The sequence below is a fragment of the Rhinolophus sinicus genome, chromosome 7 (assembly GCF_057876585.1).
Source record: "Rhinolophus sinicus isolate RSI-liver-muscle chromosome 7, RSI-T2T, whole genome shotgun sequence".
Lineage (NCBI taxonomy): Eukaryota > Metazoa > Chordata > Mammalia > Chiroptera > Rhinolophidae > Rhinolophus > Rhinolophus sinicus.
The window spans coordinates 48,258,759-48,271,583 of NC_142507.1; the positions used below are offsets into that span (position 1 = coordinate 48,258,759).

Genomic DNA, 12,825 nt, shown 5'->3' on the forward strand with positions numbered 1-12,825 from the left:
GCTTGAAAGGAAAGCAACAAAAGCTGGACCCTGGAGACCATGTAATACATCTGGGCACTGATTGCTTGGACGTGTTGAAAGGCTTCCATCTGTGAGTATTGTTTCCTACGTGGCCTTCCGTCTTCATTAGTCATTCTGTTCTACTTTCATTAAAGCTTTTTAAGGCTGAAGAGCTCTATTAGAAGAAGGCCGAGATACGTTGTAACTTGAGTCCTGCCTTTCATCTTAAGCCTGTTCCTAGCCTCAACCTCTCTCTTCAAAGGGTTTTTTTAAACAAGAAAGGAACTAGAAAGGAGGTCACTGCCAAGGGAATGGTGTTACTTAAGAATTACTTTCAATTACGTTTTTAAAGTATTACTCAGGTACTAATAACTGAGAGAAACATAAGAGCACCATATGTGGCCAGACTTCCTGTTCTAGCGCCTCCAAAGATAGCTGTCGGGTTAAAACTTGTATTCCTCATAATTCGTGTTCCTTGTCTAATACTTGGGTAATATTTACTCACAGAGCTTCTTAATGTAAGCCCATTCAGAGCAGTTCACACCATTTAAGTTGATTCATGTGGAGAAAGGATTTTCGTGGGTAACAGAGACCTAAGCTCATGCAGAGTGTTGCTGGAATTTGGCCCCGGCTCAGGCATCGTGGAGCCTGCTCCCCCACTACAGTTTTCTCAAAATACCCATCACCAGCTTTTGCTTTATCCCTTCCTTCCTTCCTTCCTTCCTTCCTTCCTTCCTTCCTTCCTTCCTTCCTTCCTTCCTTCCTTCTTTCCCTTCCCTTCCCTTCCCTTCCCTTCCTTTCTTTATAATTTTTTTCATGTGCCAATCAAAGCACTTCCCACAACCTCCAGTTGCCAAGACACCACGCACTTCACATACCTGCTGTTTTTCTTCCGACTGTATTCAAAATGGTACAGTTTTGTGACTCACTTCCTGCCCAGGCGTCAGCATGTTTGTTCAGATCGGAAAGCAGCCCCATGTGGGGGCCTCTATAGGTTACCGCCGTTGCAGCCTGCAATGGAAGGGCTAAGGGCACCTCTGCGTTTTTTCTGGCTCAGCCCTTTTTCACTGATGAGGAATCTGCGCTCTTACCTGGGGGTGTCGGAGTGATACAGTCACGTGATGACAGAGGAAGCACTTTCTTCATCTCCTGCTTCCTGATCCAGTTTTCTTCTTCCTCCACCATTCTGGGGATGAGCTCTAGGGCCCTTGGAGGCTTTGGAAAGGTCGTTCGCGTTAGCAGTCGGGCAGAAGGAACTCAGCTGCTGTCCAGAGTGTCCCTGCGTTCTTACTGACTGGTCCCATGTGGACTCAGGGATGCCCTGAGGGGTTTGCATAAATACCCAGAGAGCTTGTTTGGAAGCTTCAGCAAGTGTTCTTCAGTCTGAACACGTCCTCTTCTTCAGCAGCATTTGGAGCAGGCCTTAAACTGGGTAAAGCGCTTTCACTTTCTCCTTCCACAATGGTTAGGCTAGTACCTTGTCTGCTAGTCATGTGCTACTTGCTAGGGGTACAGAAATGAACCAGACGTGTGCTGGCGTGCTTCCTTGGAGCATCGAGTCACGAAAGCAAGAGATGATTAAATAAGCAGTTAATACACAATACAAAAAAGACCATGATACTTGAAACAAAAGGCATCTGTAGCAGCACGTAGGCAGTGGGCACCTAACTCATACTTAGGGGGCTAGGAGGACTTCCCGGAGGAAGTGTCGTTAAGCTGACCTGGAAGGGTGTTCTAGGCAGAGGGAACAGAATGGACCAAGCTGAGGCAAAGCATGGCTTAGTGGAGGGAGGATTTGGATGGACTAGCGTGTTATTTGGGGAGGGCATAGTGAGAGGTGAGGCTGGAGAGTAAGCAGAAACCAGAGCAGCAGGGATCAGTGCATGGACCTTGGGCTTTACCTCAGTGGGAAGCCACGCAAGGGCTTTAGCCAGCGGAGGAAAGTGACACACTGACAGTTTAGAAATAGTTCTGGCTGCAGAGACAAGAGTGCAGCAGAGAAGGATAAGACCAGGAGCAGAGAGGCCAGACTGAAGACTACTCAGTAATTCAGGTGAGGCATAATGCAGAAAAAGTGCTTACACCTGCCTGTATTAATGTGACCTTTTTCCAGATTTCATCTCTGTTGGCAGAATTGGAGGCAATCCGAAGAAATTCGGGTTCCCAAAAGAGGTAAATGTGTTATTTCATTATCTAAGTATTGCTTGTAATTGGTGAAGCAAGAAAATTTGATATTGCTGATAACTGTAAATCTTAGTTTTTTATATCAAGGACCTTAAGTCACGCTCAGCAGAAAGTACTGCTGAGCTTTTTGTTATAGCACAAATTCCCTGTGATTTCTAATTAAAATATTTGTGGCACTGGTTGAAAAGGAAATCCCTAGAGGATCAGAGTAAGCTAAGCATTGAAAGAAATGTTTAAAAGAGAAGTATCTAAAGAAATGCAAGGATGTAACATGCAAAACAGAGGAGAGTGAACAGATAGCGAGCCCCACAGTGCAAGGGGGGCCTGGATCTAAGGAGGTCCGTTTGTTGTTTGTTACCAGTTACATGTATGTTATAAATTGGTACTTGTATATATGAAATATTTTAATCTAGAAACTTAAAGCTCTAATTGAAACGTAGCTTGGGGGTATGTTGGGGTTGGGGGGGTAGAGAAGTCCTAGCAGCTTGTTCTGACTGGCTAAGGGAGGGTGTGTCCCTTTTCTGCCGGACCACAGATCTCTGGGTGAACCCCTGGTCCCCAAATAATAGGAGGCTGCAGTCCTTACTTTAGTCTAGCCACCACTTTATCCGGACTTCATTTAGCAAAAGATAAATTGTAGAATGGATCTGGAAACAATGAGAAGCATTATCATCTTCTTTTTAAATGTCACGATTTATTTATCCATATTATTATCTTAAAGCGAGACCTAAGCGTGTACCTTTCCACCTCAGGTAACAGAAGGCCTTTCCTCATTCACATTTGATAACGGGATCTTAAGAATAGCAGTAGCATTCTGCCGGTCATCTGTGGATGAGTTTGTTTAACCTGCGTGGGGGGGTTGGTTGTCTGTTTCTTCCTTCCTTCCAGTGTCATTGTCTCTCAGTGGACCAGCATGCTGAAAGTCGTAGCGTTGCACCTGAAGAGGCACAGACTGACATTCGCCACCATCGATGGCTCTGTCAACCCCAAACAGAGAATGGACTTGGTAGAGGCATTTAATCACTCCGGGGGCCCTCAGGTACGAGTCGGTCACATCAGAGTTATAGAATTAAGAGCAAATTGTTCTTAGTTATACAGAGAGAATTCTAATATGGCAGCTCAATTTAAGTATATTCATGGCTTTGATTCCTGCAGGTGTTTTTAATTTATTAGACATTTATGGGGTACATATCAAAGTATGCAGATACTCGAAAGAGAATAAACTATGAGGGCTGAAAGAGGAAGAGCAGAACTGGTGAGGATCAAGGAAATCTTTGTGGAGGAGGCAGGCTTTGAGACGAGGAGGGATTTTGATAAGAGGAAATACGGAGGGATGTGGAAGAACAAAGGCATCTAATTATAGATAATAAATATTTGGAAAGCGGTAGTTGAGTGATAGGAGAATCACAGCAGAGGGGGCGGGGGTGCAGGTGCAGAGGCTGATGGAACAGACATACTGGTTAAAGGAGAGTTCACCGAGCTAACCACTCCCGGTGCTCTGTGATAGCGTTCCTGTATTTTGGCAGGCACACAATCATGTCTTATGGTTGACACCCACACGTGAAACTGTAAAGTGAGAATTTCCTCAGAGGTGAGGCAACAGAGATAGCATCTGAAAGTTTCAAAACAGTGCGTTTATGACAGCAGAGGAAGATTTGACAGGAACACGTTGCTTATCTGTACTGATCTTGGACTTGAACCTGAGACAGAAGGAGAAATGTGTTATGAGACCAAATCAGGATAAAGTTAATGGTGTTTTTCCTTCTGAAGGTTATGCTAATCTCTCTGTTGGCTGGAGGTGTTGGTCTAAACCTGATTGGAGGAAACCATCTTTTTCTTCTGGATATGCACTGGTAAAGATTCTGGATTTTTCTTGACTTGTCACAGCACAGCAGGGAGACCAGCAGACTGTGCTCTTTGTATTACAGAGCTGCCTCTGTGCTCACGTGTGTAGATACAGATCTAAATGGGGTAGGGCTAGTTGACAGCCCCAAATTCCTGAACAAGCAAGGCTTCAAGTGACTACTTAAAATAGTCCATTCACTTCATTGTTAATCTAACATCTGTTTCCATGGAGACTGGGAACAGGGCTTTCTTCCTGGCTGAGAGCTACATCACTCAGTCCTGCCTCTTCAAAATAGCATATTCGTTGAGAAATCTCAATTGCAGAAAACAGGAAGAAGCAAAGGCAAAGGACTTTACTGATTATGTTTGGCATATACTTAACATATAGCTGCACATGTCGTGTCAACACTAGAAGCATAACAGCATCCTTTCTGGAAATAAGATAAATGAGTTAGTGTGTTAAGAGACACATAAATAGTCCCAGATTTTGGTTTTCAAATTCAGCCAATTAGGGATTGCTACGTGTTGTTCTAATGCTCCAGGCAGCCCAGATGGTCACAAACAGGCCAACCTGTTGTTATCTCCTGGGAGAATGGGTGTAGGTCTTACTTGGGACACCCCTATATGTGGCAGTGAGGAAAGGTGACTGGGAATTACACTGTTTTCTGAAATGGAGAAATGTAATCCAAGATTTTAACAAGGTAAGAAGAGAAACGAGTTTCAAGTTGCTAATGAGAATACGAAGAAGGAAACAAATTGTCTCCTTAGTTGGATCACAGCATATGAAAGTTGAAAAAGGTACTCGAGATCATTAGCCAGCTCTAACATTTCCAAGTAACAATCTGAAGCGTAGTGGGTGAATATTAAATGTCTTGTCCAAGGTCATCCAGCTAGTTAATGACCACACTTGAGTGTTGGTTTCACCTGTTACCGATAGTTGTCAACTGGTGATAGTGCTGAGTTGCTGTTATTAATATTAGCAGTCTGACCCCTTTTTCTCATGAGATGGCAAGAAGGTATCTAACTGACCTTTCTGAGGCCAATATCGCCTAGGACAGAGATCTCCAAACTTTTTCTGTAAACGTTTTAGTGCAGGTAGTAAATATTTTAGGCTTCGCAGGCTACATGAGTTTCTGTCATATTCTTCGTGGTGGGGTTTTGTATGCTTGTTTTTACATCCCTTTACAAAGGTAACAACCATTTTTAACTCACAAGCCATGAAAAACCAGGCGTGGGCTGGATTTGCCTGGGGGATTTTGGTACCCCGGGCCTAGGATGTCAGTACTTTGAGCTTGACCTCTCTTCCACCAGGAATCCATCCCTTGAAGATCAAGCTTGTGACCGAATTTACCGCGTGGGGCAGGAGAAAGATGTCGTCATACACAGGTAAGTAAAGTCCTCCCCGACCTAGGACCCTCCCCAAGTTCTGCTTTTGGGCAAGTCTTTCTTGGCTGTGTTCTAATCGAATGTAGAGTATGGGGTGATCACCTTACTAGTGATGCTCCCGGGACACGTCCCCTTGGGACTGACAGTCTGGAAGGGAACACAGGCGTTTGGGGGTAACCTGCAGTTGGCCCCTGCAAAAGAAGAGCAACCTGTTGTCACAGTGAGCTTCCTCTCAGTCCAGACAGCCCATGAAAGGGCCCTCCTCTCTCCCTCTCTCTCTCTTTTTGCTTTTAACTTTTATTTTGACATAATTTCAGACATATAGGAAAGAATGTAAGAATTCTTACAAGAATAATACCAGAACATTCCCGTATGCTGTGCATGTGTGTGTACACTTTTTTCTGGGCCATTTGAGAGTAAGTTACAGACATGATGCTTCTTTACCCCTAAATACTTAAACGTGCATTTCCATAACCATAAGGACACTCTCTTAAGGACATAACCACAACAAAATGATTGAAATCAGGGTGTTAACAATGACACAGTACTGTGTCTGAGCAATGGACCCTATTCTATTCTGCCACTTGTCTCAGTGATGTCCTTCACAGCAAAAGAAAATCCTGGATCCTGTGTAGCATTCAGTTGTCATGACTTTCCTCCTTTTACCTGGAACAATACCTCAGTCTTTCTTTGTGTTTTATGACCCTGGAAGCCAGTAAATAATTTTGTAGAATGTCCCTCTGTTTGCGACCCTCCTGTCTTTAAAAACAAACCCTGCCTTAATGTTACAGTCCACTCTAGCTGTGGGCCTCTTTCTCTCCTTCCTTTTCAGGGCCAGGTTTCCTGGAGAACTAGAAATCACTGACTGTCTTGACTTGCTTACCTCCCATTCATTCCTCAGCCTTTACTAACTGGCTCTCACCTCTGTTGCTCCATTGAAACTGTTCTTGGTAAAGGGCACCAAGGAATTCCAAAATTTGTCAAATACAGAGATTACGTTCGTTTTCCTGTCTGTAGCTCACTTTGTATGCACTTCCCTTAAGAATCCTCAGGTAAGTCCAAAGTCTGTATCTTCAGTTCCCAGGTCCCCTAAACTTCAGACCTAGATACTCAAACCCCTGGATCAGGTGGCCACGTACTCACCGTTTTTCACTCACTCATCTAGTTCAACTAAAACTGATACCTATTGAGCACTCACTGCGTATCAGGTACTGTTACCTTTTCCAGGGACTCAAAATGTCACAAGTTGAAGTTATTTTCTCCTACCACCTCATGTCTATTTACTCTTCTGTATTCCTTGTCTTTGTAAATATCTAATCAGAGCCAGAAACAAGATTCTTCCTTCTTTCTCACTTTTCACATACCAAGTCCATTCATTTTATTTTCTAAATGTTTCTTACAACTGTCCCTTCCTTCCCAGTCCTGCTGCCACGTCCCTCTTTCAGATCTAAATTTCTTAGCAAAGCCGCTGGTGATCTGGCCTCCGTCAGCGTCCCCAGCTCTGCCATTGCAGGACACCGTGGTCGACTCCGTTTGCCTTTTGCCCTGGCTGCACTGGTTGAGTTGATCTTCCTTCAGCATACCATGTTCTACAATCAGCCATGGTTTTACACACGTGCCCAGTCCATGGGGGGCCCTCCTCACCCTTCCATCTGGCCAATGCTTGCTCACCCTCCAGTTCCCACGTTGAGTTCAGTCTGCAATGGAGCCGTCCCGGAGTCTCCCAGACAGACTTCCTTTTACTCCTTTTGCACACTGGACACATTTCCACTGTAGCACTTTCTAGGTTGTAGTCTTACTGTTGCTATTTATTTTCACGTCTCCCTCTTGTGTTCTCTTTGAGAGCAAGACTGTCTTCATCTCTCCATACCTCTACCTGGCACAGTACATGGCACATAGTGAATGCTTAAGCAGCACGTGGTGAATGAGTAAGTGCGTGACAACAGTGGCATTTCCTGTTTGTAAAACCCGTTTTCAGTGTGAATTTGCCAAGAAGGAGACACTCTGTACTTACACTGGCGTGAATATACCTAGCAGAAACTTGCTAGTTTCAGGGTCTTCTGGCCTTATCAGGATGAGCTTTTTTGTGTGAAAGCTGGATCTCTACACTTCTTTGGAGAGGGATATCTTTTGCTTATTTTGCATTTCTCAATTACCTTAGCTTCAGAAAGAAATGAAGTCAATTTGAGTCACATCATTTTAAATAGACACATATTTAGTGCAGGTTGTTTAGATCACCTATACACAGAGTTCCTAACCAAACCTAAGAAAGCTAAATAAAGGAATAAATCTCACTTAAAAACTGAAGCATAAACAGAAGTTTGAACATGTTATTAGATACGTGGCTTTCGGTTTCTGATTGTTTGCTTGTCTATTTTGTAGATTTGTTTGTGAGGGAACAGTGGAAACGAAGATCTTGCAGCTCCAAGAAAAAAAGAAAGATTTGGCCAAACAGATTCTGTCAGGATCTGGAGAATCTGTCACCAAGCTCACCTTGGCTGACCTCAAAGTCCTTTTTGGCATCTAACTTCCTGTTTCTAGGGCTCAGTATTGTGCCACTGTTGGTTTGTATTAGGACCTGGAGAGAACGACCTAACCATGGTCCTTTGGGCTCTCCTGTCACCGTCAAGCCTTGTGCCTGCCACACAATGAGGCGTACTCAGTGCCCAGAATGGAGGACCAGTTATCATGTCAACCATTGGTTAATCAATCATGTTAATCAACTTATTTAGTGCGTGACATACAAGCCAATGAATTATTTCAGATAAAAGAAAATGCTTTCATGTTAGATAATTTTGGAAAACAACTCTGGGAGAGTTGTACATACGCTTCAGTAAAAGCTCAAAAAGCCCTTTCTCTTCTCAGCTGATGGGGGACCCAGCATTATTACCGTCTCTAACAAAGAGCCTATCTCTTTGTCTCTCCTGCCAGTGAGGTTACTCCTGTAACCTCTTTGTGGGCCGAGCAGAGAGTGGACCCCTATGGCCATTGCTCTACAGTTACCTCCATCCAGGAGGTTCTTCCTCTCAGGCGTCAGATCAAGGAGGTGCTTTGTACATAAACAGCTGTTTAGCGTTTCTATCAGTGTGTCATTTAGTAGTTGGTATGGTATCATTTAGTATTACTGTATAATTTCGTACTGCTATCACATCATGTAGTATTTGTATCATATAATTTGATATTTGTATCATTACAGTATTTGCATTTTTACAAATGCACAGTATTTCCATTTAGTGTTGTATCATTTAGTAGGTGTACAGTTGTATCTTTTAGCATTGGTATCATAGGTATAACCTAATAAATATGTGTTTGACACTGTAACAGATCATGCTATGTGTTCACTAAACCCCATTTCCTTTTCCTCCTGGGCACCCAGCCTACATTTCCCAGTCGTCACTGCAGTTACCTGGGTCATATTACTGAGTTCTGGTCAATGGAATGAGGAGAGAAGTGATGTAAGTTTTTTTTATCTGCTCTAAAACTTTGCACGTGATTCTTCATGCTGTTTCTTCGCTCATTGGTCCATTGGATGCAAAGTTACTGACGGAAGACCACAAGGCCCCAGAGAATTGTCAAGCCTCTAGATCAGGGATTCTTAACCTATTTTTTGGCCATGGTCCCTCTAGGTAGACTAGGAAGCCTTGGTTCCTGAATGACTGTTGGAAAAGCCCTCCCCACATGTATCTCCCTTCTCACCCCAGCTCACCCACATTGGACTATGACATGATCAAGAAAGAATATATTTTCTTGAGCCACTGAGATTTGGGGGTTGTTTATGTAACAGTTAGTACCCTGACTAATACAAACTCTTGAGGCTTTTGTACTTTAGGAAACTTCAGATTTCCTTCTTCCCATTAGCAATCATTTCTAGAATGCTTACTCTGCTAATTTTTGCTAGAAAGAATTGTAGTTCTTTCTAGATGGAATTGTCGCCCTCCTTTGAGTTAGGATTAGGAGACGAAACCCTGTGTTACCTCAGTCACAGTTGTGGACTGAGGCACTGGCGCCTGTTTAAGCAGAGATGCCCCCTAAGGCCAAGGCTTACAAAGGTAACGACAGTCTGGCCTGGTGGGAAGAGTTCTGGTGTGGAACTTAGACTTAACCTTAGTCCAGCTTCACTGTAGCTGGGGACGTAACCTTGAAAATACCAATTTCTTTACACATGGTTTCCACATTTGTAAGGTGGGCATTGTTTTCAGAACTCAGCAGCTACAGTGAGGTCCCCGATAAAATCAGGAAAAGAAAGATGTAAGATTACCCTATGGGAGTTATGCTGTAAGATCAACACACCAGGGCAAAGATAGGTGTCACCTGAGAAGCGGTGGCTCCCAGGACAGCAAGAATGTACAAACCCTACCTTTGCCATTTGCTGATTGTCTGATATTAGGCTAGTTTCAGATTCCCTGAGCATCTCGATTCTTTTATCTGTAAGATGTGTTGATTGGCATATATCTCGTTGTGCTCCGCCGGGAATTCAGTAACAAATACACATGCTGGAAGCCGTTTGACTATATAGACAGATCGGGTATGTCAGTCAGAAGGCTTGTTAGTTAGGTGACACTGTCACTGCCCATTCCAAGCACTGTTTGGGATAGAGGCAGTGTGAACTTTGAAGTCCAAGTGTTCTTGCTTTTAGTTTGGATATGGGTGCAGGGATATGGATAACCTAGTCTTCAGATATTCAGAGCCCAGTGACAAGTGTCACCTACTATAAGATTCCCTCTGTAGCTTCAACAGTTTCTCTAGTGTTTTTTGTTTCTGAGTCTAAGCCCAGCAGAGCCACCTAATTATGTCTTGAGTAGGTGTCCTATAACCGTGAGATGCTTTGGATGTGAGGTGGGTGCAGCAAAAGTTGGAACACTGTCCTGATGGGATGGAATGTATCAAACACGCATCCTAAACCCCAGCCCTGGGGTGGGAATTTCTCCTGGATTCATGGAAGTAGCATTCTGGTGACTATCTCAGGCTCATGTTCATTTTAGTTACAGTGAGTCAGTTTCTTAAGGTCTGGACATGACACGGTGGGTCCTTGGCCCCTCTAGCAATGGGCGACACCCCACAAAGTGGTGATCTAATTGAGGTGCTGGCGTGTGAGTTCTGCCCGTGTCAGCCAGCCTTCCATGTGACAGCAGCACTGCGAGGTTTCCTTTTCAGAGCCTCCTGCCTACCTCAGCAGACCTGGGCAAGGACGCAATGAGGTAATAAATGCTTTAGAAGCCGTGGAGGGCCATACAGATGTGAGTGTTATTGCTGTGGGACCAGGTCTGGGGATGAGAATACAACAGCCGCATGGGTGCAGCTGAAAGAACCAGATGGGGAACATCTGTCACCAAAGTGCAACGTTGCTGAGCAGCCAGTTTACAAGGCATTTCTGATGTGGCAGAATGGTCTTCATGGAAGGTTTCTAGTTTGACTGCTCTTTAGAAGTGTTGATCCAAAAAGGGCTTCCTGTGCGTGCCACGGCTGGATGGCATCCTGGGTCCTCTAAAAGCCCCACCCAGGACGCCTGTGGTTATGCAGCCAGTATGAACAGCGGTCGGCAGAAGGACACCTTTGTGGGACATGGCCCTTTTCTCCAGCAGTCGTGATTTGCAGTGGCTGTGTAGGAATCCCGGTTGTTACCTCTCTCTCACTGTCTCTTACCCAACGAAGTGGCTTTCAGCAGGGCTCAACATGGATGCCGATTGTCCTGTGCTCATAGGATAACCATGGAGACTCCGGAGCTCAGCGTGGCCTCTGCTTGTCTGAAACCTTGATGCTTTGAGAGAACTGGGTTTACAAAGTGGGATATTGGGCTGCTATTTACTATGTAGCTTCTAGCCCTAGGAAAAGGCAGAAATAATTGAAAAGCATACCTGCAGGCCCAAAGAAAATTATAATAGGAATTTAGAATTCCCAGACATATAACCTAGATTAAAGTGTGTTCGTAAATGAAAATGAAATTAGGGCCAATTATGATCAGTAGCTAGGGGATGGATATGGGGGTGAAAGAACAGCCTAACTCCTAGGGAAGGAACAGGGAGACAGACATGCAGCTACACAGCGACTTTACCAGCTGGAGTCCTTTCTCCCAGAATCCTTAGCTGAATCTTCGTGAAAGAAGGGATTATGTATGAAAGTGAAGATGGGGAGAATACGTTTACTGCTTAATTATTTATACATTAATTCAAAAAACTGTATGAAATGTGCCAGGCATTGCTGGGTACCGAAGATATAAGGGTAAGCAAAACCAAGACCGATCCCTGACCTCCTAAGGCTTATAGTCTAGGAGGGAGGGCCACAGGTATTAATCGCATCAGCGTGTGTGTCTGTCATGAGTGCAGCAGTGGAGAGGTACGTGTAGCTGGGCCGGCAGAGAACAGGGATTTGACCTCGTCAGGGCAGACTTCTGTGAAGTGATGAGGGAAGTGATGAGGGAATTGAAATCAGTATGTAGAAGCCAACAAGGCCAGGAGGGACGCACATCTTCCTACAGCCTCCTTTTAATTACCAGAGCATTCGGCTGCTCCCATCACCTGTTAGCTGACGCAAACCTAACACGGGGGAACGTCCTCTAATAAAGCTGAGTGACTTGCATTCTAGAGCTTAGAGAATGGGTGGGCCGACAGGTACACGCGTGTGTTTGTTATCCAAGAAGCCAAGGTGTTTATTCTCTTACAACATCCCAGAGGACGGAGGCTGTAATTGGGATTCTTTTTTCTTCCCTGTGAACTCCCGAGCTGTAACTTACCTCATAACACTACCTCGTGCTGACGCTCCAGTGCTCGCGACTCAAAGGTGATTTCTGAAGCACTTTGTGACACTGGGCAACTTGTAAATCCTCAGACTTCTTTTCTTCCTCACCTTGGCGTCTTGGGCTCTGCAGATTACTCTGACTTTGCCAGGTCTTTCAGCTGGCAGGACAGTTAAATTAAATTGAATTTAGAGTGCACTATAGGGCAGGCCAAGGAACAGGGCCACCCCCTCCCCTGCCCCCACCACCACCCCCACCTGCACAGACTTTCTTAATGTTTGTAATGGAATTGTTACCATTAATATTGTTTGAAGTCAAAGCATTTGCCAAAACCTAGATGTCTTATAGACATTTCTGTTGCAGTATAATTCCATCTACAATAGTGTTATCCAATTACCAAAGGCTTTTTCCAACTGAAATAAATGATAAGCTTTTTATCCTGAGTTCTGAAATCTGATTCATTAAAAGACGTGTGTGGAGGGGAATGATGTAATACAACAAGCTTCATGCCAAGTGACTCTCGCGATGTCTGAGGTTAACTGGAAAATTCAAGGCTGGTCCCTAAGGTGCATTTAATTTATCCAACACATTTGAGAGAAGGCCAAGATTTTTTTCCAAGTGGCATTTGGTTGAACGACAAATATTGGAGTTTGAGGGAAGGGAAGTCTGGCTTGTAG

The 12,825-nt window shown here is 44.3% G+C and overlaps 1 protein-coding gene across 7 annotated transcripts in view; it reads left to right on the forward strand.

The window, feature by feature from the left end:
- Positions 1 to 8,736, forward strand: part of TTF2 (transcription termination factor 2) — a 36,358-nt gene extending 27,622 nt beyond the window's left edge. For all 7 annotated transcript variants that reach the window (XM_019730607.3, XM_019730608.3, XM_074318614.2 and 4 more), the window contains 5 exons: positions 2,114 to 2,172; positions 3,073 to 3,223; positions 3,955 to 4,037; positions 5,341 to 5,415; positions 7,798 to 8,736. In XM_019730607.3, coding sequence (XP_019586166.3) covers positions 2,114 to 2,172; positions 3,073 to 3,223; positions 3,955 to 4,037; positions 5,341 to 5,415; positions 7,798 to 7,942 — 513 coding nt within the window. In that variant the 3' untranslated portion in view covers positions 7,943 to 8,736. The remainder of the gene's footprint in view (positions 1 to 2,113; positions 2,173 to 3,072; positions 3,224 to 3,954; positions 4,038 to 5,340; positions 5,416 to 7,797) is intronic.
- The last annotated feature ends 4,089 nt before the right edge of the window (positions 8,737 to 12,825 follow it).